The sequence below is a fragment of the Grammomys surdaster genome, unplaced genomic scaffold (assembly GCF_004785775.1).
Source record: "Grammomys surdaster isolate TR1022 unplaced genomic scaffold, NIH_TR_1.0 181, whole genome shotgun sequence".
Lineage (NCBI taxonomy): Eukaryota > Metazoa > Chordata > Mammalia > Rodentia > Muridae > Grammomys > Grammomys surdaster.
The window spans coordinates 1497270-1524702 of record NW_021604626.1 but is presented as its reverse complement, the minus strand read 5'-3'; the positions used below and the strand labels follow the sequence as shown (position 1 = coordinate 1524702).

The window sequence follows — 27433 nt, the reverse complement described above, 5'->3', positions numbered from 1 at the left end:
GTAACTGTTGGCTGCTGTTAATTCAATTCCTATAGAAGTTTTTGTTTTACCGGATCCTATGACTTAGTCCTGTCTGTGGCGAGCATTTGAATTTGTTTTTTTTTTTTGTTGTTGTTATTGTTACTGTTGCTAGATTTTGTTTCATAGTTTAAAAAATCTTTAGCAAAAATAATGGGAGGGGAGGTGCCACCTACGCCAGATAATAAAATTAGAGATGAAAAAGGAAGCCATTATGGTAGATAACAATGAAATTTAGAAGCTTATGGTGGTATACCTTAAAAATGTATTTCACTGAATTGGAAAACCTAAGAGGCGAATAGATTTTTAGGTACATATGGCCTACCAAAATTAAATGAAAATTAAATAATTTCTTCTACTGCTGCTCTCTCTCTCTCTCTCTCTCTTTTTTTTTTTTCTCTGTAGCTCAGGCTAGCCTTAACCTTGCGATCTTCCTCCATCTCCATCTGAATGTTGGTGTGTGCTACCTCTAGCACCTGGCTGGTTTGTTGTTGTTGTATGTTTTTTCCCCTCATCCTGTTACTCTCAGAGAATGCAATGACCAGTGCGGTTCATTCATGTTATCTACTGTCTTATTTTATCTCTTTGGAAGGCTAATACAGTCTTATCATTCAGTTACGAAGTTCCTCTGTTCACAGATGTTTTCTCAAGTGTGATGGGAAGGAACTACTTTCCCCCGGGGAGCTGGTGAATTAATCAAGTAGCTGCATCACCAACACAAATACCTTCTGGAATCCTCTTCACAATTCTCAAAAGGACCTGGAAGCCACGTCCCCCTAGAATTTTCTATCAACTGTAATTTGAAAAGTAGCCTCACTCATTCTGTCTACTTCCAAATAAACATTTTCCCTAAGATACTGTGGTTTATTAAGTCTTAGGTCATTCACTGAGTCAGGCAGGTTCTGCAGTGACTGTCAGACATGTGAGAGAGAACATTTAATAGATGATTAGAGGAGTAGAATTATTTACAATTTTGTATTCTGTTAAAAATAAGAAGAGATTTCAGGAGAATGTATTATAAACTTGAGAGGTTACTACAGGGCCATCCATTTTCTTTTTACATTTTAAGCGTAAAATCAAGTATAAGCAGGTAGGAAATGTACAGGCAGAAATAGAATTTTAGTATTTTTTAATAACGTGATTTTTTAAAATGATGAACTACTTTTTATAACTGTGATCTTTTATTTTCAAAGTCTCTAGTTCCCTGGAATACCATATGTACCAAGACAGTTGGATGATGGTTTCTACTTGGGTTTGCAGAGCTCTGTGAAATAAGTGGTGTGGTGTTGTTTCCCCTCTTGTAGCAATTTCTACTTTTTCTAAACACAGGAACAGATGAGGGGAGGATTCAAGCCTTTAACTTTTCTAACTAATCTCATTTATCTTACTGTGACATCCACCTAATGTTCTAAGCTTCAGACGTTTTATTCTATGAAGACTAGGAAATATTTAGCACTCAAATAGAGGGTAGCTAAAACCATTAAAAAATTTCCAAATTTAGATGATATTTAATGTAGACAAGTGTAGTTCTCCATATTGAATGGCTTGCATGAGTACTTATCACTCAAAGACAAATGGTCTAGTGGTGTTTGGTGGTCTTAACTCCAAGTTTATTAGCCTTTGGGTTATTACCATAATGGAGGAGATTCTGGGCATTGGTGTTTCACAAGCAGCTGGGCACAGGTAGCTTCACATAGTCCTCTCATCTCCTTAACTGTCTCCTTCTGTTCCCTGAATGGAAAGTTCATTGTTTTCTCTGTTGAAAGACTAAGACTTATTAAATACAAACAGGCAAGAAAGAAGCAAACAAAGGCTGTAGACTCTGGCAAAATTCCAGAGGAAGTATTTGGAATACTGTATGAGTTATTTTCATCAGCAAGAAAAGAAACATGGTTTTCCTTTCATCAGGAAGAAAAGAAATATAGTTCAGGGTTTGCCTTCATGATTCAAGTGTGCTTTTGCTTACACGGGCAGAACTGGCAGCCTTCATCTTGGGACTGGAGGAGGCTCAGTTGGTTAGTTACATCATTGCATTCTAGAGTTGGGTTGTAACATATATTAAGCTGGGTTGAAGTTTACTTTACCTGGTGGTCACTTTGAGCAAAATTTTATTTTTTGTTCTCAACCAAATTAATTGCGCATCTCACTCTTTTCCCTCCTTTGACTGTTCTGATACTTTCATGCTTTCTTTCTCTTTTTTCCCCTTTCTTTTATTTATTTATTTTAATAGAGTGAGCAAAGAGTTAATAAAACCGATCCCCTTTCTGTGTGAGAGTTTAAACTGGATTTTGGGGCTCCCTTTGTTCTATAAACTTGAAAAAAGTTTCTACTAATAAACAGTAGGGTGTTTGTCTTATGTGTTACCTCTGATGAGCAAATTACATCTGAACTTACATAAAGAATCTGAGAAGATGTGTCCACGCTATAGTCGCTAAGATACTGGATTTTTCTGAAGCTCTGCAAACTGCCTTCTGGGAGTCCTTTATGTTACCTGTCTGCCAACCCACCACCCAAGAAATGAAGCCCTGAAAGAGTGCATGCTAGGAGCATACACCTAGACAACCTTCAGGGACTAGGCATGGGCTCCTTGCCTTATAACTTCAAACTAAGTCTAATGTCAGGTCCCTCTTGGAGCCTGGAAAGGCTAGGTATGTAGCTGGTTCTATGCTGTCATCCCAGGCAAACATTTCACAGGTTGCACTCAGAATTAAAAGAAATCATTCAACAGGCTCAGGATGAGAAGCTTTCTCTGCCAACCCCCTTCAGCACTGCAGACTCTCTTCCCAGATGCCTTCCCCTTGTCTCACATGTCTTAATGTCCTCCTTTCCCCGGAATCTGTGGATTCCCTGGAATGGAAAATTGGAAACTATGTTACTCTTGGGCTGCTTTTCCCTTTCTGCCTCCATCACCTCAGACTCCAGTTCAGGGCTGTGGTAGACCCAATGCCAGAGTGTGTGCTAAGCCCTGCCCCTGGTGCTCCTAAGTCCCCTCTCCCACCCACAGGTTCAGTCACCACTACTGCACTACTAGCAGTGTAAGAACTGAGCATGGTTTCAGTGACTGGTGCCTTGATAAATTTATTCACTTTCGTACTTTCTAGAAGCTAATTTCTTTTACTTAAAAAAAATGTTAATTTTGCCAATATGAATCTTTCTTCTAACTCCCCTTCTCCCTTGCAGTGGTCTCAGTCTTCTTGATGCTGCAACCCTTTAACGGTTCCTCGTGTTGTGGCGGCCCCAACCTGAAATAATTTTCTATTACTACTTCCTAAATATAGCTTTGCTACTGTTATAAATTATACAGATGGTCTTAAGTGACCCCGTGAAAGGCTCGGTTGATCCCCAAGTGGTTGAGATCCCAGGTTGAGAACTACTACCCCACTGAAATTGTTGAAATGTCTGGTTTTATCTAAGCTGTTTTTAAAAATTGGAACGAGTACTATTTTCTTTCCTGGTGGGGAAGTTGTCTTCCAGACATTGTCTCCAGTGTGGACTGATTTCCCCTTCCTTGAGTTGTTCCCTGACCTCCGTCTGAGACTCTGTGGTACTATCCTTTGCTTTATTTGCATTTTCAGGGTTTTGCCGAAGCGCAGTGATAAACAAGCGTGTAAAGAAAGGTCCACGGAGGATGAAGACCTTACATGTCTGAAAATGTACTCTTCACACATGCACACTTGAGTTTTAGGCTTTCGTTCATACATTAGCTATAATGGTAGCACATGACATGAGGACACCGGATCTGATGGGTCCCCGTGGTCATCCCTTCATTTCAGAAAAGCCTTGTTTGGAGGGTGTTTGCACAGTACGCAGCTTTGAACATAGGCAGAGTGTCTCCCTCTGTAGCTATAGTAAACTTGGCCAATAGTTTTTCATTTTTCTGCTTTCCAGCCTCCCCTACTTCTTGCTACTTTGCAGAAGCTTCTGCATATGAGCTGCTATGTGTAAGGGGCTTTGAAATTGTGATCCTGTTTATTTTCTGTCTTCTACTAGCCTTGCATCGTCTAGCAGGACCCATCCTGGTACCATAGGCACATGAGCAAGCATGGGAGGAGCCCCAAAGCTGCCAGTTCCTTTGACTGCTAATGCATAGTATGTCATAACTGTCTATATTCGTGATGTAACCACAGTTGTTGGCATTTACTCTATTTTTGAATATTTCCCTTACAAGTAATCCACAGTGTTTTCTTTTTCCACCTGATGGGGAGTGTGTGTGTGTGTTGGCTTTTTCTCATCCCCAGAGGCAATTCACAATGAAAATCTGTGTGTTCAGCAAAGCACTATAAACATCAGGTATTATGTAAGTTTCCCCACTGTGGATTTTCGTGTGATTGAATGGGCAGTTTGTTTATATTAAATTATTTTGCAAGGCATGCAGAGTATGAAAAGAAGAATGGAGAACAGCAGGCAAGCTCACCATTATTTTATAAGATGTATTAGGGACTAGAGAGGTGGCTCAGTGGTTAAGAGCACTAGCTGCTCATGCAGGGGACCAGGGTTCCATTCCCAGCATCTGTACAGATGCTCACAACCACCTGTAATTTTAATTCCAAGATGTGCTTTCTTCTGGCCTCCGTGGACTCCTACACATGTGGTAACACATAAACTTACACAAGCACACACCCATATGCATAAAGTAAATACATTAAAAGTTTAAATATGTCCCATTGATATCTAACCACCCTAAAATATCTGTTGAGGTGTATTTCTTGCATCAACTTCCTGTTTTTCCTTAAGATTTATTTTTTATTATTTTAGTTAATTGCCTCTGTAACTATTTCTGTGTGGGAATGTGCATGAGTGCAGGTACCCAAAATAGCCAGAGGCTCCATCTCTCCTGTTGCTGGAATTTACAGACGGCTATCTAGCCATTAGATGTGTATGCTGGGAGCCAAACGTGGGTCCTCTGAACAAGCAAGAAATGCACTTTACCATCTCTATAGCCCGTGTACTTGGTTTTTACAACATATGTAAATTGCCATGTTTGGCAGGCAGAGTGTTCAAACACTATGCTAAACTGGGGCATAGATCATCATAGGTTACAGATCATCTGTTCCAGAGAGATGCATGTCTCTTCTGTTCCCATTTTTCAGGAGACACAGAGACAGAGAAGGTAGTCACCTTCCCTCCCTCAGCATCACCCTCTGGTGTTTTAACACCTCAGCCTGCGATTTCAACCTTTGCATTCCTAGCTAAAATGGGGTGAGACACTGCATCTGGAAGTTCCTTACTAGTATCTAGCTTTAATTAATTCGTTAGCCCTTAAATATTGATTATATAATAGTTGGTCTTTATTTTTTATGGTTACAGTGGGGCGCGTTATTCACTTTTGCTGACAGTACTTGCGTGTACATGGCTTTTAAAACGTACCAGACAAAATAAATGATGTAGAAGCTGATGCTGACCCATGTAAAAGTTATAGTTGCCTCAACTACTGAGAGCACAGTCTCATGCGAGGAAGTATTGTGACCCAAGCTAGATGCTATACACAGATCTCTAGCATGTCTTCCATGCTTGGGGGCCTGGGGTACCTACTGTAGGAAATACTCTGTAAATTACCTCTTCCTGGTGTGTCTCTATAGTTGGGATATTCTTTATGTGGCTGTTTTCCTGGTACCACATAGGTATTTCAGTGGGAGATACATCTTGGTGACATTTCAGTGGGGCTTAAACTATTAATAGATCTTAGAACAAAATGTCTTCAACCTGTAAAATCATTTTTCTCCCTTACATCTTGCTTATAAACAATCCTGCCACCTCCCCACCTTCCAACTCCCAACAGAGAAGCATCATTTAGGGAGTTCGTGTTTACATTCTAAGCGCTGTTCTTAGGCAGGTTCAAGATGCTGTTGACCTTTGAGATGTATTATGTGCTGGTGCTTAAGAGGGATAGATGGTTAAGAAGTACATATTAGAGCCTCTCAAAGCACAGGAGCATCAATCTTCAAGCACCCAGCTCCTCGGTGCAGGGTGGGCAGGATACATGTGTATGTCTGCCACTCCCGGGATGCATGCCACAGCAGAGCAGGAGAAGATAGGAAGGCATGATGAGTGATCTGATTTTCTCTAAGCTCCCTTTAGGAACGCTCTGTGCTGTTTGTACTGTTTATCATTTTGTTGACTGGTGTTTCTATTGATGGCATATATATACGTATATATATATACATATATATATATACATATATATATATGTATATATATATATATATATGATATATCTCATAAGTTGAGTATGTGAAAAAAAGAGGAAATTTGCCAGGCATGGTCACATGTGCCTGTGATTCCACCACAGGCAAAGTGATCAAGAATTTAGCTATGAAGCAAGTTTGAGGCCAGCCTGGAGTATGAGACCCTATCTCAAATAAAACAAAGTATTTTTTGTCTTCATTGACTCCTTTCCTGATGCAGTTGGTTTAATGCATTCATAGTAAAACATGCAAACAAACAAAAATAAAGAGTAGAAAGAAAAAAATAAATTTCTGTGTGTACCTAAATTATTTTTATAAACATACGAGTAGATCAATTATGCTGTACTTAATAGCTCCCTTTAGGCAATCCTAGAGATTGCTAGGGCTAGTTTTGCTTTGATTCACAAGATTTTACAGAGTCTGCCATTGTTACCAGACAGTTCATTCGAGTTGAAATACACGTGACCCCCTCAACCATTGTATTTGGAAAATGAGTCTTTTTTAAATTTGTTAATTTAGAACATTGATAACCATCAGGCATGTTCATCACTTTTCAAGCGGCCTCAGAGAGTCAAGGAAGGGTTGATTAGTGAACTCCTTAATGAAAGAACATCAGGGAAGATGATCAGGAAAGGAGGGTTCTTGGGTAGGTTGTATTTCACTTATTTATGACTTTTGGAATACAAACATACTCAACGATATCTGTGACACAACAATGCATTTTCAAAGACGGTCTGCAAGTACAGGTATTGTATGCACAGATGTGTTTGTGTTCCCCTCACCTTAAGTCTTTCTGTGTGCCCCTAAACAGGTAAGAGTCTGTAACCAAGGCTTCTAGCCTGTTAGAGGCACAAGGTACCCAGCTGCTTAGGGATGCTCTTTGAGAGGCCTCCCTGGGGCAAGGATTTTAGGCTTGGAATTTTTCCTACTAAATTTTCATCATGACAAGCTGAGTTAGTAGGTGATGGTGAGGGGAAGTGTTTGGGGAGGAGACTTTGCTATCAAAATCTTTGGTAGCGGTCATGGTCTATTAGCACCCCAACTGTTTTGGTCTGGGACACACTGACTCTTGAGACTCTTCCTTGCTTATTCATGAAAGCATTTCTATCTTAACATCTAAGGGTCCCCTTCCTGGACAAAAGACCTCTTAACAGGATCCTAGTGCTTCTGAGCTTCCTTCATAACCCAGCATGTTTTTCTTTGTCACGCTGCCTCTAGGATGAAGAAGGCACAGAAGAAGACAACAGCCGAGTGGAGCCAGTTGGACATGCTGATACTGGACTGGAGAATATGCCCAACTTTTCCCTCGAGTAAGTCCCTGTGGCTTTGCCTCATTTCTTATTGTGTATGTGCAGCAGGTGTTCTAAAGCAAATGGCGTGTAGAATGTTTGTGTTTAGGTAAAAGCTATGCCTGCACTGCTCCATGTTCACCAAGAACATCCTTCACATGTGATGTCCTGTATGCAGCAAGGTGTGGAAGTTCATATGTGTCCACCCAGGGTTTCATGCCTTGGCAAAAACTGCTAAATTAGAATAACATAGTATTTGATTCAAGATGTCTGTCTGTCATGTTAACAGCTCTGTAAACACTGCAACTGTTTTCAGATTGCTTTACCTGTCTGTATGCGGATCATTTGTTCAAGTTTGCGAAGTGAGAAAAATATTCATCTTATTAATATCGATAATTAAAATTAACGATGAAATATGTTAATACTAAAAATTAGTTGGATAGAGTATGCATTGTTTACATACACACAAGCACATTCGTGCACACAATTTAGCTGAAGAAACAAGGTCTGTGAAGATACTGGATAGGATGAATCCTATAGTGGAGGAGTGCAGAACATGATTTTAGCCTTTTGCTACTTCACAGCTGTAGAGATCAGACATTAGCATGTTTACAGTGGAGACTGCTCTCAGTAATTAATAAACTTAATTCAGTGTTCTCTTATTCTTCCGGGGGTAGGAGGATGCTGGGAACATTCACAGTGGGATTGAGCAGGCTTGGACACCACGGACTTAAAGATACAATCACCAGCATTTCTGATATTTCTATTTAAGAGGTGTTTGGGTTACCACATTTTTTTTTTAAAAGAGGGAATGTAGACTAAAATAAAGCCATTAAAACTATGCTTTTCTTCATCGAGATGCAAATGTTCAAATAGTATTAGCAGTTTAAAAACATGATTTTTATATAGCTGTGTGAAAATGACTTGAACATAATGTTACTTTAGTAAACATTTTAGCTGTGTGGACAAATATGTTCATTTGTTTAGAGAAAGGCCTCCCTTTATATCCTAGGCTGGTCTCAAACATGAGCAATCCTCCTGCCTCAGCTTCCTGGATTCTCAGATTATAGGCATAAACAACCATGCCAGACTTTTAATTCAATTAGTATATGTAATTGAATCTATATACGTGTTTCTGCTTTGTTGGCTATCTTCATTATTAGCTGGATTTACTCTCTATATGAGTGAGACAGTCATAGTATATATGTCATCATCAACTGCTTTTATATATATATATATATATATATATATATATATATATATATATGAAAGATATTTCAAAATTTAGCATTTTGTTTTATATTAAAAACTACATTGCGGTCCCTGTCAAATCCAATGGGAGTAACTTACGGTTTTCCAAATTGCTTATAATAGATATTTAATTGACAGTCTATTTCCAATTATGGATTGATATACATGCAGCTCTCTGAAAATGTGTGTATATGTTTAAAAAAAATCTGCAAAGGGAGCAAAACCTCTCACGCGTAGTTTAGAAATTTGCCTTCTCTATATTATCATTTTCATTAATCTCAAGGCAATGCTAACAGTGAAGATCCATGGACCTGGCTTTCATAATGTCAGTTCCCGGCCACCGCACTAAGTTCAGTTGCTTAGAAGCAACTCCGTGCTAGTTCATGGAATGTGTTTCATAGCTTTAAAGATCGGCTACAAACGGGAGAAGCATTTGGTTTTCAGTGAGTTCATTGGACAGAGAGAATAAGCTTCATAAACCACCCTCACAGTACTCGCAACTAAGGAAATGGAGATTAGATCATCATAGTTAACAGTGAGATCATTAGCTGTCTCCTCTGGACAGTCAGCCTGCAGGAGCAGGAGCAATAACCTCACTGGGTTATTTGAAGGATGAAGTGGCATGCACTGGAGCACGTTGTAAATTGCCATGTGCCCTGTGTGCACAGTGCCTGCCTTTAGCTAAGCTTAGAGATCTCAAGTTAGCTGTTGGGGGTGGAGAGTGTTCAGTGATGTCAAGATGCTTGCTCTCCAAAGCATGAAGTCATATTGCTCAGAACAGAATGGTCCAATAGGACCTTCCGTGCCCCTTTTAACGTAGCCATCTCTGACGATTGCTCCCTCCATGCCATCAGACTAGCAGTCAGCCCTCCATGCCATCAGACTAGCATTCAGGTAGGTGGACTTTGGCGCTGCCTCCATCACCACGCTTGCGTTCTCGAGTGTGTATGTGCGCGCCCGTCGCCTGTCTGTCCGGGATTTTGTTTTGTTTTGTTTTTTTGTTGCGTGTCTGTTTTTGTTTTGTTGTGTTTCTGTTTGGGTTTGTTGACAGTCCATGTTCATGCTTCCTCATTCATCGTTGTCTCACAGTGATATGGTAAAGCTCGTACAAGTCCCCAACGATGGAGGGCCCCTGGGAATCCATGTAGTGCCTTTCAGTGCTCGAGGCGGCAGGTAACGTATCTTGCAGGTTTTTTATTGATCGTAATGTCCACTGTTGACTGTGTTGACTTCGCACATGCATAACGGAAGGGTTTTCACCGGGGTCAGCTGCTTGCTTTTGTTATTAATATGTCTACAGAACACACTCAGCCCGATCAATGAAGTTTCTATGCACAGGGAAGATCTGTAGGTTCAGATTATATTAACCAGCTCACCATTTAGCATATCCTGGTACTTATGGACTCTGTTGCAAGCTGACCACCATGCCTCATTTTCCAAACCCCCGGAGAGCTACAGTAATTATCTGGAAAAAAAAAAATCGTAAGATAAAATTTACCTGGATATCTTAGGTGGGAATTTGTTTGAAATTTGTATTTGTTAGCTCATTTCTGCAATTATGTAAGACACTGATGAGTGGTTCTTTTTTTTTTTTTTTTAATTCCTTAGAAAGCTGGGCAAGCTGACTTTACTCTCCAAATGCTCACTACACCAAATGTGGTGCTGCTATTTTCAACCTCAGTACTACAAAGAATATGATTCTGTAAAGTCTACAAATGTTACATGAGTTGTCTTGATTCTCCCCGCTGCCCCCAACAGTGTAGTAAACATTATTTTGGGGCTTTAATATATTCAAATAGTGTTTTATTTTTCTAATATATAACTGATTATATATAATGATAAATTATTATAATTTATTGTTTAATTACTATAAATTATACTTATAGATTATTATAGATATAGATTTATATATAGATTATTATAAATAAAAGTATATAATTATTATGGTTAGTTTTTTGTATTAATGCTTGATGGGCTGGTGCCTAGTCCAGGTGGGGTGCTTCCTACTCATGTGTGACCTCCTGTCCTTCTGTTCAGTTTGTGATGACCCGGTAAAACATGTTTATGCCTTGTTTTTGAACCCCTTAATCAACTTGTATTGTTTTTCACTCTATTCTTTTAAAAGTATTTCAGCTTTTTTTTTTCCTCCTTGGTAGGAAAAAATTTGCAAAGTAGCCTTATACCTGTGTCCGAGAACTAAGGACTAGACTAGGAGCCTACCTGGTGACTAGGAACCTAGGGCAACCAGAAATAAGGATAGGCAAGAAGAGCCATAACTGGTGATCAAAACACAGACCAGTGGCTGAAAACCTGGAGTACACACCAGGAAACCACCCTTGGCAGGGAGATGTGTGACTAAGAACTCAAGAGCCACAGTTGAGAACATACATTAGTTATGAAAGCACAGGACAGTCATTTTTTAATTGAGGCTAGAGGATGAGGATCTGAATGCAGAACTGTGAGCTCCCAGACCAGTGACAGAACCAGCCACATGTGCTAACACTATTGTCTGTGTGTCCTAGAAGGCAGGGCATGAATTAGCACACAGCCAGACAAATGTTGTATTTTTAAGTCTTTGACCAATTACAGTGCTTTCCTATTAATCTTGATGACTACAAGTCTAGACTTACTGGGTTTTTTTGGGTAAAAAATGTAGATCATGGATCGACTTGAAACTGAAAGTTGAGTTTATTGACATTCTTTTGAAGTACCCTGAATGCAGTATTTTGTAGCTCAGTGTAAAATTCACCTTGAGTTTTGGAGTGGGATTTTTATTCATTCCCTTTTTTCTTTTTCCTCTTTTATTTTCACCTTAAACTCCGGAAAAACATTAAAATATCTTCAATGAACTTTCAGTTAAATAATTTTTTTCAAAGGTACTTTAGCTTTATTTTCTTTTAAAGATATTATTTAGAATTATCTTGGAAACAACTTGAGAAAGTTCAAAACAAACAAACAAACAAACAAACCATTGGATCACAGCTTCCCAGGACCAATGTGTCTGAAACTGATTGTGAGTTGTAATTCATCACAAATAAGATTATTGTGTATGTGGCAACATTGAACCAGTATTTGTATTGCAAACGTGTTACTTTCTGTCTTGCATTACACGTTTCCCACCTTACTGTGAAAAGACATTAGGATAAAATAAACAGATGACAAGCCTAAAGCAAAAGGAGAAAACAGAAATAAACCTGCCAGCAGGATAAATTCAAAAATATTGCAAAGCCCACCACAGTTGGTGGTTGCCATGGTGTTGAGTTTGGATGCACAGAACCCAATCAAGTAAACAAACAAATTCTTCTGCAGAACTAGAACTCTAGAGCTGAGTCATTCTTAATTCCTTCCAGTTTGATTCTTAATGAGGATAATTGTGTACAGCTTTCCTACATAAAGAACAAAAGACTTGGGTCTAGGAAAAGCAGACTCTTCATAAATCCCTGCTGGTTATCACCAGTTTTCCTGTGGTAACTGAATAGAAGTGCTTGGTTTTTGCTCTACTTGTGTGCAGGCTGTACGTGAGCTTGATGCTTCTAGCTCTTTGGGGTTGGGTGGACATTGATTAGGAAGGATGGATGTGGTAGCTCAAACTCAAGGGTCCCATTTCTAGGAGTATAGAGATTCTAGAAATGCTTGAAACTGGTCCTTTATGTTCTGTCCCCTCACCTTGCGATGAAGATGGTGGGGGCCAGGAAACGAAGATCAGTAGAACACCACATTTCTCTATCAGAAACCCTATGAGACATTTATCACCCTATAATGAGGATAGCCAGCATCTAAAACCAGATGGACAGACACCATTTTTCTCCAGGGATTTGCTATATAGTTAGATGGTGGGTGATCTGGGAGTTGGTAGAGAAGAAATGTCTGAATTTGGAAACTGAGTCTGACTGGTGGTGGAGGATGATTTTAAATGTGATGGCAGCTCTGGGATCCTCAGGCAGATTGAGTAATCAAGCAGAAAGGAATATGTGGTGTCAAAGGCAAAAGGAAATCATGTGTTCTTTAGTGAGAACACAGCAGAACATGCATGTACATTGACATCTCTGAGAATAGTTAGCATGAAAATTTTACTCAGCCTAGTGATCTCTCAAATTCAGGGACTTAACTAATTGACTAACTATTGTTCCAGGATGTTTATTTTTATAGAAATGGTAAATACATGTAATCTTTGCTTTCCTGTTTAGAATTTCAGTCTAATTCAGGATGAGAATTATGCATAGAGAAGGGACGTTCCTAGACTGCCTCAGATATCGTATGTAGTGAAGGAAAACAGTAATTTAAACTTGTGAAGTTGGGTTGGAGAGAGCTTTACAGCTGCTTAGCAGTGACAGCTTCCTTTCTGACCTTGCCAGAACGTCTTTTTAAAAGGCCGTTTTCTGTAATAAGTTGAATGTGTGCCTTCACCAGCAGCATTAAGGATGATCATTTCCTAAGTCTTCCTTGGATGACTGACTTGTCACAGATATGGTAGGAATGTCCATAGGGTCATCTTCTCCATGATGCTGTGTCTCTTAAGTGTCTTTGTGGAAATTTCACAAAAGTGGTAAGCTGGTGCCACTCTGTATCGGGTTTCATCGTTTTGAAACAATTTCTCTTTGCATCTGTTATCTCCATTCATTCTCTCCTTTCCCTTTCATAGGACAAACAACCCTATTTAAGACATAAATGCAAATACTCTCAAGACGTTCATAACAAATAACTATGACATTGTTTGACAGAATTTCTCTATTTTATATGTTCTTTTAAGTTCTAAGAACTATTCAGAGCTATTAGTTCAAAGTCCTTGGTAAAATAAAATTGCAGGCCAACAGTGATGGCAGAATTAGAGAGAATCTTTAGCTCAAGGCCAACCTGGGCTTTGCCATGAGAACCTGTCACACAAAATTAAAAATAAAATAGTAGTGACAAACCCCTGACCATGGCACTATTTGACAGATTTTCCAAGACTTTACACTGATAGAGAAATATGATTATAGCATAACCTTAGATCATTACAAAACAAGATACAAAATCATTTACCAAACCAGGGGCCAGACCTATGAAATTGTCATATTTTGTATGTCCTTTGATGGACTTGAGAAACAGGTATATTAAAAGGTACCATCCACATGCTACAGGGATTCAAAAGAATCGAGAATATTGAAGGTTGGCTGCCATGCAAGGCCCCTGAAAGCATTATATGCTTGAAGGAAACAAGGACTCTGTCCTAGAGATGTTCTTTTGGAAAGATAATAATTCCTGGAGGGCATTCCAAAGGAAGATGCTCATACGAGAATGAAAAACTAGTTGGTAGATGAGAGTCAGTCATTTGAATCACAGTGTGTCTTGAAGATGCTGCTGCACAGTCTAACACGGGCTCCACAGTCTATCTTTGTAGTACACATGCTGAATCTTTCCCAGGGAACACAAGTATGTCCAACACACTCACATAGCATCCATAGCACAGCACCGCCTGTTTTCAGGGGGGTCTTTCTTCATTTATTACTAAATATTTTTTTCATATTACCTTTTTAGTTGAAGGGGGTGGGGTTTGAGACAGGGTTTCTCTGTATAGCCTTGGCTGTCCTGGAGCTTGCTCTGTAGACCAAGCTTGCCTCAGACTCACAGATATCTACCGGTGTCTGCCTCCTGAGTGCTGGGGTTAAAGGTGTGTGCCACTACCGACTAAATTTTCCCATGCAACTTATAATCAGGTGCTGATTAACTTTATTTAAAAAGTTTTTTTGGTTTTGTTTATTATAACTTTATTTTGAGATGTAAGGCCTTGAAGTGGTTTCTAATTCCACCCCTAGAGTTAGAGACATCACAGATCAAATATACACCATAAAATAAGCTGTTTACACTGTGGCATGAAAGCATTTGTTAATAAAATATAACCAGGAGCCAGAAAGATGGCTCAGCAAGGAAAGTTGCCTACTGCCTGAAACCTGAGTTCTATTGTTGGGGCCCACATGTTGGAAAGAGAAACCTGACTCCACAGGGTTGCCCTCTGGTCTCCACAACTGCACTGTAGCATGTACATCTATGTAGACCCACATAGAAATAAATGGTCATAGCAATTCCCTTTTTGGGATAATTTCCTGGAGAGATGGTTCAGTGCTTAAGGGCACTTGCTGTTCTTGCAGAGACCGGCATTCTGTTCTCAGCACCCATGACAACTGGCCCATAACTCCAGCTCCAGGGAATCCAACATCCTCATGGAGGCAGACTGTGGTTCAAGGCCTCCATGGGCCTACAGTTGACCATTTGTTATATATGAATTGCCTCTGTTGCTGCTTCCTGTTTCCGTTACAAACCCATGTTTTCTTATTTACTCACTGTGTAATAGGAAAGCTTCTTTTTGCTCTAACTATGAATTATTTCTAACAAATACACACTCCTGCTTCTTAGAAATTCTTGGGAAAGGGGGTAAAAAGTAAGCCAAATACATTTACTATCTTCTGATTGGCCAAATATACTCCCAAAACTCTTCTGCATGTCTGATATTCAATCAGAAGATTTAGGAATGATCCATATCTATGTAGCTGTGGCTGAGGTTCTGTTAAGATGGGGTTTTAGCATGAAGGGGAAGGTCTGTGTGTCTTGAAGTGTTCTAGTTCCCTGCTGCTGGCTTCTGTTGGCAGGTACCCTACTTATTAATCACTTCTTGCTTTTTATATACACATCTGTGGTGGTTTGACTGAGAATGACCCCAGCGGCTCATATGTTTGAATACTTAATCCCCAACTGTAGAAACTGTTTGGTAAGGATCAGGAAGTGTAACCTTATCTGAAGACATATGTTGCTTCAAAACACTTGCCCTATTCCCGGTTATTTCTCTCTCTGCCTTGTGCTTGTGTCTTGGGGTTTTAACTCTCATTTACTAGTGTAGCATCGTGCCTGCATGCCTATTAGCATGTTATGGTCACAGACTTACCTTCTGAAACTGTTAAGCCCCAAATAAACTCTGTCATCTGTAAGTTGCCTTAGCCATGGTATGATAGTTTGTATATGCTTGGCTCAGGGAGTGGCATTATTAGGGGGTGTGATCTTGTTTGGAGTGGGTGTGTCACTGTGGGCGTAGGCTTAACACCCTCACCCTAGCCGCCTGGAAGTCAGTATTCTGTTAGAAGTTTTAGATGAAGATGTACAACTTTCAGCTCCTCCTACACAAGGCCTGCCTAGAGGCTGCCATACTCCCACCTTTATGATAATGGACTGGCCCTAGGAACCTGTAAGCCAGCCCCAATTAAATGTTGTCCTTTATAAGACTTACTATGGTAACTAAGGTATTATCCATCATTTGATTTCTCTCAGCAATTGCGATTTATCTGGTATTTCTTTTCAAACATTCAGTGAAAGAAATATTCAGACCATCAGGAGAGGCCTGATGAGAAAATCTTCTCCAGTTGTTGTTCTAGTGTCTTTTCAGAGATTTCCCCTCTTAACCTTCTGGCCTTAGTTCCATCATTCCAACAAATTCCACCCTCCAAACTCACAAAAGAAAAACGACACACCGAAGAGAATATTTTTATGTTCATGGTCAGTCAGTGTGTCAAAATGAGAATGATCCTATAGGCCCTTGTGTATTTCTTATGATATAGAATGTGTATCTATTGAATGTGTGAACCTAGTAGAGATAATTAGAAAATTATTCCTATAGAAATAAATGGAGAGATGTTTGTACATGTATGTATGGATATACGTGTACAAATATAGTCTTGTAAAAACTGACTCTTGGACACATAGACTGACTGGTTCCCTCAAATCTAAAGTATTCCTTTAGACAAGAGAGTAGAAAGTTGGCAAGCATGAGGGCCTGAGTTAGATCTTCAGGCCCTATGCCCCCCCCCAAAAAAAAAGCTAGCTATATTTGCAATCCCAGTGCTGTGGAAGCAGGGGCAGGACCCCAGGATTTCACTGACCAGCTGAGCCTACTTGTGCAAGTTCCAAGCCAGTAAGAGGCCTGGCTTCATATGATCGACACTGCCTGGAAGAACAACCCTCAAGGTTATCCCTGGACTCATGTACACACATGTATACCCAAGCATGCACATCCATGTACACTCTCTTCCCTACCTCTCTTTATATATATGACTATATGAATATATGGCAGGATAAATATATGTATATATGGATATATGTGTATATACATATATATCTATATACACATATATATATCACATGTATATACACATATCCATATTTATACACATACACACACACACGCACATATATATATATATATATATATATATATATATATATATATATATATATACATATTCTGAATGGATAACAGGCATGTAACTTTAGAAAGTTACATACTAACCCATTTAAATATCCCAGCAAAGTCTGAGCTTGGCTCTTCCTTTAGGTAAGGTTTACTCAGCGATATTTATATTATCTATACCCCCTTCACTGTTCCTTTTCCTGGTTAATAACCTTTTTCTCTATAGAGCATCCAAAACAAGATGTTTGCTTTATGTCCCCAACATCTATTTCCTGTTTCTGTATTTCATCTTTCAGTCTATTTGTGACTGGCTTGACCACATGCTGTTTGTCTGTCTGCTATTGGCCTGAGGGCTAATTAGGAGCTTGCCCAGATATATGGGTTGAATTTGACTCTGTCCTTTTAATAGTTTTAGAAAAATTGTGTTGTTTTTTTTTAAGCAGCAGAATAATGTTTAATTTCCATTTTAATTTGAAGAAACTCCTCATCTTTGTTTACGTGTTGTCCACTTTATCCAACCATTACATCTCTTTATTTATTTTGTTTGTGCTTGTGCTGGACTTCCTGCCTAGGGCGTCACACTTGCTGGCAAGCCCTCTACCAGATTCTTTACAAGAACCCTTTTTTAATTAAAACTTCTTTTTGGAAACGTCTTTGCACATGATATTGCATTACATAAAAAAAATTTATAGTTGTATATTTAACAAGATCTCCTCTCTGCAAGGATTGTTATTTTAACTAAAATGCCTATAAAGTTTAAGCTTTCCTTCTGTAGCTGTGGCCATGGTTGTGGTTCTGAGTTCTGTATAACTGCTAATTCACACTTGTAACCCTTGAGTAGCTGACAAGGTCTTTTTGCCAGGACCCTGTTCATACCCCTGGCCTTACTGTCATGTTTATATCATATCACCATTTATTAAGATAAACCCATCATTCCCATCGAGCTGGATGTTCTGGGAGTAGAGATTATCAAAGCAGAACTTAAACTACCTCAGCCAATTTAAATGTCAGTAAAACATTTGTTACTTATTTTCAGTTTTATCATTGGTTATAATTTATACTTAGAATTAAAATGTTAACATGTGCAACTGAGTTTGTTTGAATTAAGTGTATAATTAGGCTAATGAACCTTGTAAAAATGTAGTGGTGAATCCTTAATATAATCTGAGCAGTTAAATTTCTAATTATGCAGCCAAAATCACACAGAGAGATGCAGCATCCGGCAGCTTGCTTTCTGTGATGCTCCTCCATCCTGTTCCTGAGAGAGACTGTTCAGCAACTGTGTGAGAAGGGTTTAAAGAAAGATAGATATGTAATTGAGATGTGTACCCAGTGGGCATAATATTTTCTTACTCCTCACAGTCCTTCCCTCTCTCCTTTCCTCTCCTTCTCCTTCCCTTCCCCTTCTTCTCTTTCCTCCTCCTTCTCTTCTTCCCTTTCTTTCTCTAAGAAGGAAAAAGAAAAAAAAAAGCCATTGTACTAAACAATAGTAGAAGAGTAGGTTTGAGAAATATTTCAATCTAACAAGAAAAGAAAATTGCATTCTTTGGGAACCCTGCCTGAAGTTCACATCCTAGATAGAGCAGGCATGTTTCCACATGACACTCCGCTGAAGTCATTTCTTCTTAAACCTCTACAGCCTCATTCATAAAACACTGGGTCTCTTCTCAACCACCTGGCTCAGTACAGCCAGCATGAATGGCTCTGATTCTTGGGTCACCTCCCAAGAGCTGGCCTTCCTTTTTTCCCCATAGCTCCTGATGGGTCACAGTTGCTCCTTAGGAACTCTGGCAGTTGCTCCCAAGAAGGAAAGCATACCCTCTACCCTGTCATTCCCATAATGCAACACAAATGTCTGTCTGTCTGTCTGTCTGTCTGTCTACCTACCTACCTACCTACCTACCTACCTACCTACCTACCTACCTACGTATCTCTAAATTGCTTCAGAACAAACTCTGGCTGATGAGTTTAGTTTATGAGATATATACCTAGCCGGGCGGTGGATGACAGCACACCTTTAATGACAGTGCTCTGGAGGCAGAAGCAGATGGCACAGTAAAACTCTTTCACCAAAAAAAAAAAAAAAAAAAAAGCAAGCAAACAAAAGCAGAGAGAGGGAGGGGGAGACAGATACACAGACAGACAGAAATAGAGTGACATACCAACTGACCAACTGACTCACCCACCTAGGATGTGCTTCTTTTCTTATGGCAACCCTGAGACAGCTGGGGTTCAGTAGCATGCAAATGGGCCTTGTCAGTTACCCAACTACTTCCGGTCATTGAGTGTACCTGACCCTTCAGCTTCCTGTGGATTGGTCAGAACGCCTTTCTATTCTCCCGTGACTGTAGGTGTTTTCTCAGAAGGTGTTTTTTGATCTTTCACAGCGTTCTTTTTGTGTTCGTTTTCATTCCGTGGAGCCAATGAGAGAGGTTTGCAGATTATAGCACTTGACCTTTTCCATCCATTCATTCTCTGGAGATAATGATTCCAGCCTTGTGGAGAAGCCAATTACATCATCTTAGTCCAGGCAGTTCTTGATTCCTTGGCACCACCACATGTCACTGTGTTACCCAGGGTGTAGCCCCCTGCCACATTATCTGACATTACCATTACCTGGAGTGGCTGCTGATGCTTGTGTTGCTATACTTCCAATATTCCACCTTTCACTTCTCCCAGTCATTTGTTTATAATTCATAACACCCCCACCACCTTCAGGGTTTCTCTATGTAACAGGTCCTAGAACTCACTTTATAGATCAGACTGGTGTAGAACTCTCAAGTGCTGGGATTAGAGACATATGCCACCATTCCCAGTAATTTGCAATACTTTTCTCATATGTTAGCATTGCTAATGTATTTGGCCACAAAGAAGGACAATTTAAAAAGACAGTCTTCAGTGACGTTTCATGATTAACCCAGTGGTAGAGTGCTTGCCCAGCACTGAAAACAATACCACAGAAAGACCAGAAGTAAAACAGGTAACTCCACAGTTTTTTTTTTTTTCCTTTTCAGATCATTATCTTGGAATGGTCATCTAGAAAAGCTCTTGAGGCCTCTTTTACAAGTTGGATGCTTAGCTGGGTGGGGTCTGGGATGGTCTTATAGAAGATCTGTTTATAGAATTTAGCTGCTTCTCTACTACAAAGCTCCAAATTCTTCCCCATTCCTTCTAACATCAACATGATCTTCATGTTCTTCATGGCCACTGCCCACTCTTTGATACCAACTCTTAAGCTATTTTTCCCTTGCTGTGATAAACAGGACCAGAAGTGACTCATGGTCAAAAGTTTATTCTGACTTTACTATTTTAAGAGTTTATTTATTACAGGGCTAAGAATCCATTGTGGTGGGAGGCATGGCTGAAGGCCACTGGAGCAAGAGGCTGAGAGATTGCATTTTCAGCTGCAAACACAAGGCAGAGTGATGAACTAGAAGTAGGGCAAAACTATAAACCCTTAAAGCCTGCCCCTCAATGCTCTTCCTCCAATGAGGTTACACCTCATATTGGTTCCATAACACCCCACAAATGCACCAACAACTAGGGACCACACGTTCAGCTACCTGAGCCAGTAGGGGCATTTTTATTCAAACCACCACAAGAGTATTAATAATTTTGTCTTTTTACTTTGTCTCCTCCATGAAGTTCATTTCTTGTTCTCTCTTTAAAGTGTGAGTACCAATGCAGATGAGAGAAATGCTAAGTGATGTTCTTTGAACTGCTTTCCTGCTTCTTTTTTTTTTTCTTCCTTTGACTAGGAGTGGAGCTGCAGATCACTTAGTTAAGGAAGAGACTTACCCAGTTTTGAATTTCCAATTATCAGACCTATTGTTGAATTCATGCAGGGAAATTCTCTCTCTCAGTCTCTCTAAAGACTTTGCTGTTATTCTGAGCAGGGAGGGTTTGTGCTGTGCTCCTCCTGACCTATGCTGTGAAACAAAGGGGTTGCTTCCAGCAGCATGCCATCTGAACAGAAGCAGCATCCCACCGAAGGCATCCATTAGACCATCCCTCTTCAGACTGTGATAACCCACTGATACCCTAAGCAGCTGGAAGCAGAGTTAGTACAACACTTAGTCTCAGAAGGCTAATACTGACATGTCAGAAATAAAGATTTCCGGTAATCATTAAAAGGGTCAGTTTGTACACATCATTGAGGCTCTTGTGGTTTCTCCCTGTGTTACTTGAACACATATTAGTAGCACTCTAGTCCATCCCCTTTTAAGGGAGTCTGTGACCATGTATACCAGAGCTAAAGCACGAGAAGGGAATGCTACTCCTGTAACTTGTTCACATTCTTGATGTTCCAGAACACTGGGGTTGTTAGTGAAGCGATTGGAGAAAGGTGGTAAAGCTGAGCAGGAAAATCTTTTCCACGAGAATGACTGCATTGTGAGGATTAATGACGGAGATCTTCGAAACAGAAGATTTGAGCAGTAAGTGTACTGGTTCTCTCCCCTGGTGGTGGTGGGCTTCCTTCAGCAGAGCTACTCTTAACACAATCCTGAGTCCTGTACCACAGAGGATGGTTTAATGCAGTTTATCTAGTTGCCTATCCAGAGTTTAATCAAACTCCATGTAACTATGCCCACTGATCTATATCTCGAGCATCCTGTAACCTGGTGAGCTGCCCCCTGAATTGTTATGGACCTGAGCTTAAAGTTACACTACTTTCAGGAAGTCAGGTCTTGTCCTTTGTGGTGTAAATAAAGAGAAAGACTTCTCTGAGTCACCATACTCTGTCTTTCTTGGGCGTTCTTTATCGAGTGACTGAAGCTCTTATTAAAATAAAAATAACAACTAAACCTTTTAGAATTGGTAGGCATGGATAGCACTTTTACTTGGACCTGGGCTGGCAGGAGTGGGAGCTGCCTTGGGATGGGTCTTAGGGCTCCATAGCAGGTAGGATGCCAGACTCTGTCAGGGGCGGGGGGATTAGTGCATCATTAGGTTCTGACTGAAGGACTTAGTGTTTGTCAAATTTCTGCAACAAACTTGAACCAATTTTGCTGATAAGTGGTGACTGGCTAGTTGCCCCCTCTGTCTTCATAAGTATACTCTGAAATATTTCTTTAAAAACTCTACAACCCCTTAGTAAGAAAATACTTCATGCTTTCATTAGTATGGCATAATTCTATGCAGGGATATCCAGCCTTTGACATTGAGATATGTTCATTGCCATCTATAAATGTGTTGGACTGCATTCATAGCTATCCTGAGATGCATGTGGCCTATGGACTGCAGGTTGGACACACCTGTGAGAAAGAAAGCTGTGTTTGATTTCTGTCAGTATTACACTAGAATACATGTGTTAGCACTTGTCATTATTAATGATTTACAGTGTGAGTAGTGTATTTTATCTGCAGCCCTAGATAGGTCTATCATTTTTATTTACAGAATGAGAAATTTATATTTGGAGAAACTGTCCTGCTTTCATCAGAGATTGCAACATGGATCGTGAATGATTCCAACAGCCTGTTGGTTCTTATTGCTTAATTAGTACACTTAATCAAGCTCGTGTTATCTTCTGCCCTGCTAGTCTTCATTTGCTAATCTTCCACTTTTTGTCAAATCCAGAGCACAGCATATGTTCCGCCAAGCCATGCGTGCGCGTGTCATTTGGTTCCACGTGGTCCCTGCAGCGAACAAGGAGCAGTATGAACAACTCTCCCAACGCGAGAAGAACAACTATTCCCCGGGCCGCTTCAGCCCCGACAGCCACTGTGTGGCCAATAGGAGCACGGCCAACAGCGCTCCTCAAGCCTTGCCCAGAGCACCCAGACTGAGTCAGCCGCCCGAGCAGCTGGATGCTCACCCCCGTCTACCTCATAGCGCTCATGCCTCAACCAAACCACCCACAGCCCCAGCCTTGGTTCCACCGAATGTGCTTAGTACCAGTGTAGGCAGTGTGTACAACACGAAGAAAGTAGGCAAGAAGCTCAACATCCAGCTTAAGAAAGGTACGATGCATTTATTCTCACATGATGGGGGGGTTTCTATAAGAAGATGAGTGACTACTCAAAGAGAGTACCTTGGGTACTTAGATGAGGTAGGTGTGCTCTTTTGTTGTTGTCTGTTAAGTGTTTAGTGCTCAGAATAAAGCCCGAGGCTGTGTGTTTGCTTGCAGGACACTCTACCCTGATCTTTATCCCTACTCACTCTCTGGAGTAGAGCTGTAGAGATGGATTTGGTAGCAAAGTGCCTGCTGCATATACATGAGGACCTGAACTCAGATTTCCAGCATTTACATAAAAGCCAGGCACATGGGGGTGGGGGGTGGGGCAGGTACCTTTCTTCATGAGTAGCCAGTCTAGAGAAACCGACGAGCTCCAGGTTAAAAAAGAGACTGTCTCAAAACATTAAGTCAGAGAACACCACACTCTAACCTCTGGTCTACACACAGACACACACACACACACACACACACACACACACGCTCAAACGCACGCACGCACATCACACTGATACATATGCACATGCGTACACACGAACATACAAATACAGAAGAAATATAATTAAAACGTAAAGCTTCAGAATAAGTTATAACACATGTTTACAAGAATCAGCTTTTATTCTTAGGGTAGCATTTTTTTTTTATAATAAAAGTGGATTACAGGTTTTCCTTCAACGTCTAGAATAATAATGGAGGTCTGACTGTCTTGATTAGCCACCATGCCAAGACATTGTGTTAAGCAGGATGTTAGAGGTCCCTGTAGCCTTGCATATCATGGGAAGGGCACCTATGTTTGAGTTGTCTGTTTGCCCTTCTCTAGAATTATGACTTCATTTTCTTGAAGGTGACAGATAATGGTGATGGGTGTGGTTAAGTCTTCCCCACTTTTAGTGATTTACTTATGTAGCTCCTTCCTTGTAGATGGCAGATCCGTGCACACAGGAACATGGCAGATCCGTGCACATGGAAACACACTTACAGTTGGTCTTCTCTATTATGCAGAGTGACAGCCACACTTGAGTTTGAGATGACCGATGGCATTCTGTCAAGGACAAGATACATTTTGCTTACTGTTCGTCCTTTTAGCCGAGCATTTCAAAACCTCAGCCAGCTCCAGCAGCAGCTGGAGAGTCATCCAGAATGACTTACCTGTGCTTAGCAGCTATGGACTGCAAATCCTTGCTGGCGTGTCTTTCATACTGTGGCATTCAGTTCATTCTCCTTTCCATTGGGGTAGCTCTAGCAATGCTGTGCACCTGTTGTCTCCTTCCCTAGAACAATTCTTTCACTGAACTTTGAGCCACAGCTTCTGATTATTGGCTCTTGAGCCACAAATACTTGATTGGCACAAACAGGTCTTGACACTGTGCAAGCTGTATTGGAAGCGCTCTGTTTTCTGTCTATTCTCAGTGAGGGGATGGTCCAAATCACATTCTCCTCTCTCCACTCAAGTGACAGACTTTGAGTTTTAACCAAAAATATGTCAAGTACCACAATAGCAGTGTACGAAAAATAAAACTCCTGTTCACATTTCCTTGACAAAGACAGTATTAACCAGTGTTTGGCTACTTCATAAATAATATTATTTATAACACCACACTTCTCTCTACTGAGGGAAGAACATTCATTTAATCAATTGCATTTTTGCACAAATAATATGACAAATTATGATGTAAGGCGAGCTCACTCATTGAGCGTCATTCTACTTGCTATTACAAGAGTCAATATTTTTAATGTTTTGATAATAGTAGCTTGGCTTTCGTATCATTTATTAAGGTGAAGACTATTTATTTCACCTAATTCAGGAAGTCTAGTATTCATTCATAAAAGAAAATTAGAAGTGGTGGGTTTTATTTAACTATTTCTCTAACTATTACTAATCTAAATGATGCGGCATCCCATAGATTTATATTGATTTTTGTTAGCCAGCAGGAAAAATATGCAACAGAAGTAGCTGCCGCCTTTACAGAAGTGCCTACAGATGTTTTACATAAACAGATTGTGTTGACTATACTTAAGAAGGAAGAGAACGTTGATTGTCTTTGATTAGAACTGAATACAGATATGGTCATAATGATTGCTTCATAATTAAATATTTCCTTGCAGCTGAAAAATTATGTTTTTACCAGTTCTTATAACATTGAGGGACTTTTATGAAGCCTATTAAAAAATAGTATGATCATGTTAAATATGTGTTCAACTCAAAGTAAACCATTGTGCTCTAAGTGATATTAATTTGCAAGCTGGAGTCAGTGCTTTGTACTAAAAAAAGAAGCCTCTGGGATAATCACTCACTGAAATAATTTTGGAATTCTGTCACATGAGGCTACAGAACAGAGAAGCCCCAACTCACTTGCTTCAATAATTATGATTTCTTAATATTTATTACCGCTCTGGCATTCTCACATCCCCTGCTCTTTTGTAGAAATTAGCTTTTTAATAAAGCGAGAGGAGAAGGTTAGTAATCTGTCTCCATCGGAGCAGAATGTCTTGTTGGCTTCACCAGATGAAAATTGACATCTATTTATTTTTCCCTTAAAGGTCATTGCCTGAACTTCTGACTTATAGATTTAGGGGTTACTGCTGTTATCGTAATAGAATTGTGGTTCACATAATAGTCCATTTTTGTAGTTTGTACAAATTAATATTGCCAAAGAGAATGATTTAAAATTCTTTCTTAATAGATGTTATTGCCAGCCATTAGAGTCTTGTGAAGGCACAGAGACATATGGGACAGCCTCAGAAGAATAATTAGTAAAATTCATATAGACAGCTTGCCACTCAAGGCTTCAGTGCAGACAACAGCAGAAACCTAACAGTCAATCTGAAGGTGGTTTCCAGTTGGGAATAGAGGGTTTTCTTTGAGCCTGAGAGTGTTTCTGGCATGTTTCATTTCAGGAACTACTGAGATTCGTTTCTGCTCTTCTCTCTTCAACTCGTATTTTTCAGTCTTGGTTTTCTCGTGTGTTACATGTTTTGATTCATTTTTATGTGAACCTCCTGTCACACTCAGATACTCTTCTTCACTGTTGACCTGTGTATCTCTTCATCCTTCTCACAGTGGCCTTGCCTTTGACATCCTATTAACTGAAACGTAGCATGAGAAGTAAATGATCCTAAATAGAAATGGCTTGTTAGAAGTGTTACAGAATTCTTTGATTACGTAGAAATTTGTCAGGCTTCACATGCTGCACCACACTGAGGTTTAGTTCTTTACTTTGGGTTCTAATGGGGTGTAACTCCTTTCCCCAACATTACTGGTCTAAGATTGTGAAGAAATCTACCAAAGGCAACATGAAGTCATTTAATCAAGAAAATGATTACTGATATCCATTAACCTTGGTACCTTTAAACATGAGAGGGTGACCTTGGGGTTTAGTATCCCTGATCCCAGGTGGACTCTTCCCTGAGTGATCTGCCCAGTATGGGGGATGGGACCACACATGGGAGCATTTTAGTTACTTGAAAGGGAACTTGACAAAGGTAAGCAGCATAGTTCATATATCTAAGTTGGTGGCCGTACTTGGGGTATGAGGAAGGATGGTTACTAAAAATATTACTGTTCTATTTATCCTTCCTGAACACTTTACTCCTTTTCTCCTGCTTTGTGCTCTAGATCTGGATACCATTATTACCAATACTTGATTTTTGAGGTTTCATGGAGTTTTTTACAGCTTATTTTTATTTTATGTGTATAGATGTATTACATGTATGTCTGGTACCACATGCATGCCATGCCTGTGGAGGCCAAAGAGTCTCTAGAGTTGTGATCCATCATGTGGTGCTGGGAATCAAACCCAAGTCTTCTGCAAAAACACAGTGCTCTTAACCTCTGAGGCATCTCTCTAGACCCCAAAGATTTTATAGATTTAAATGTTTATTCCTGATTTCTTTTTTTTTAATTGGATATTTTACTTATTTACATTTCAAATGTTATCCCCTTCCCAGGTTCCCCTCCGGAAACTGGAAACCCCCCATCCCATACCCTTTCCCCCTGCTTCTGTGAGGGTGCTCCCCACCCACCCACTCCCACCTCCCTGCCCTGGTATTCTCCTACACTGGGGCATTGAGCCTTCACAGGACCAGTGGCCTCTCCTCCCATTGACAAGGCCATCCTCTGCTACATTTGCAGCTGGAGCCATGGGTCCTTCCATGTGTGTTCTTTGGTTGGTGGTCCAGTCCCTGGGAGCTCCCGGGGGATCTGGCCAGTGGATACTGTTGCTCCCCTCATGGGGCTGCAAATCCCTTCAGCTCCTTCAGTCCCTTCTCCAACTCCTCTATCAGGGACCCCTGCTCAGTCCAGTGGTTGGCTGTGAGTGTCCACTTCTGTATTCGTCAAGCTCTGGCAGAACCTCTCAGGAGACAGCTATATCAGGCCCCTATCAGCAAGCACTTCTTGGCATCCTCAACAGTGTCTGGGTTTGGTGTCTGTATGTGGGGGTGGATCCCCAGGTGGGGCAGTCTCTTCAAGAACTGCTGTCAGGCCCATTTGGTTCCCAAAGACTTAAAGTTCACATATGAG

At 40.3% G+C, this 27433-nt stretch overlaps 1 protein-coding gene across 13 annotated transcripts in view; it reads left to right on the top strand.

The window, feature by feature from the left end:
* The window catches only part of Pard3 (par-3 family cell polarity regulator), a 556386-nt gene that overhangs the window by 289150 nt on the left and 239803 nt on the right, over window positions 1-27433 (top strand). For all 13 annotated transcript variants that reach the window (XM_028767780.1, XM_028767787.1, XM_028767783.1 and 10 more), the window contains exons 6-9: window positions 7422-7513; window positions 9833-9916; window positions 21269-21394; window positions 22536-22918. In XM_028767780.1, coding sequence (XP_028623613.1) covers window positions 7422-7513; window positions 9833-9916; window positions 21269-21394; window positions 22536-22918 — 685 coding nt within the window. The remainder of the gene's footprint in view (window positions 1-7421; window positions 7514-9832; window positions 9917-21268; window positions 21395-22535; window positions 22919-27433) is intronic.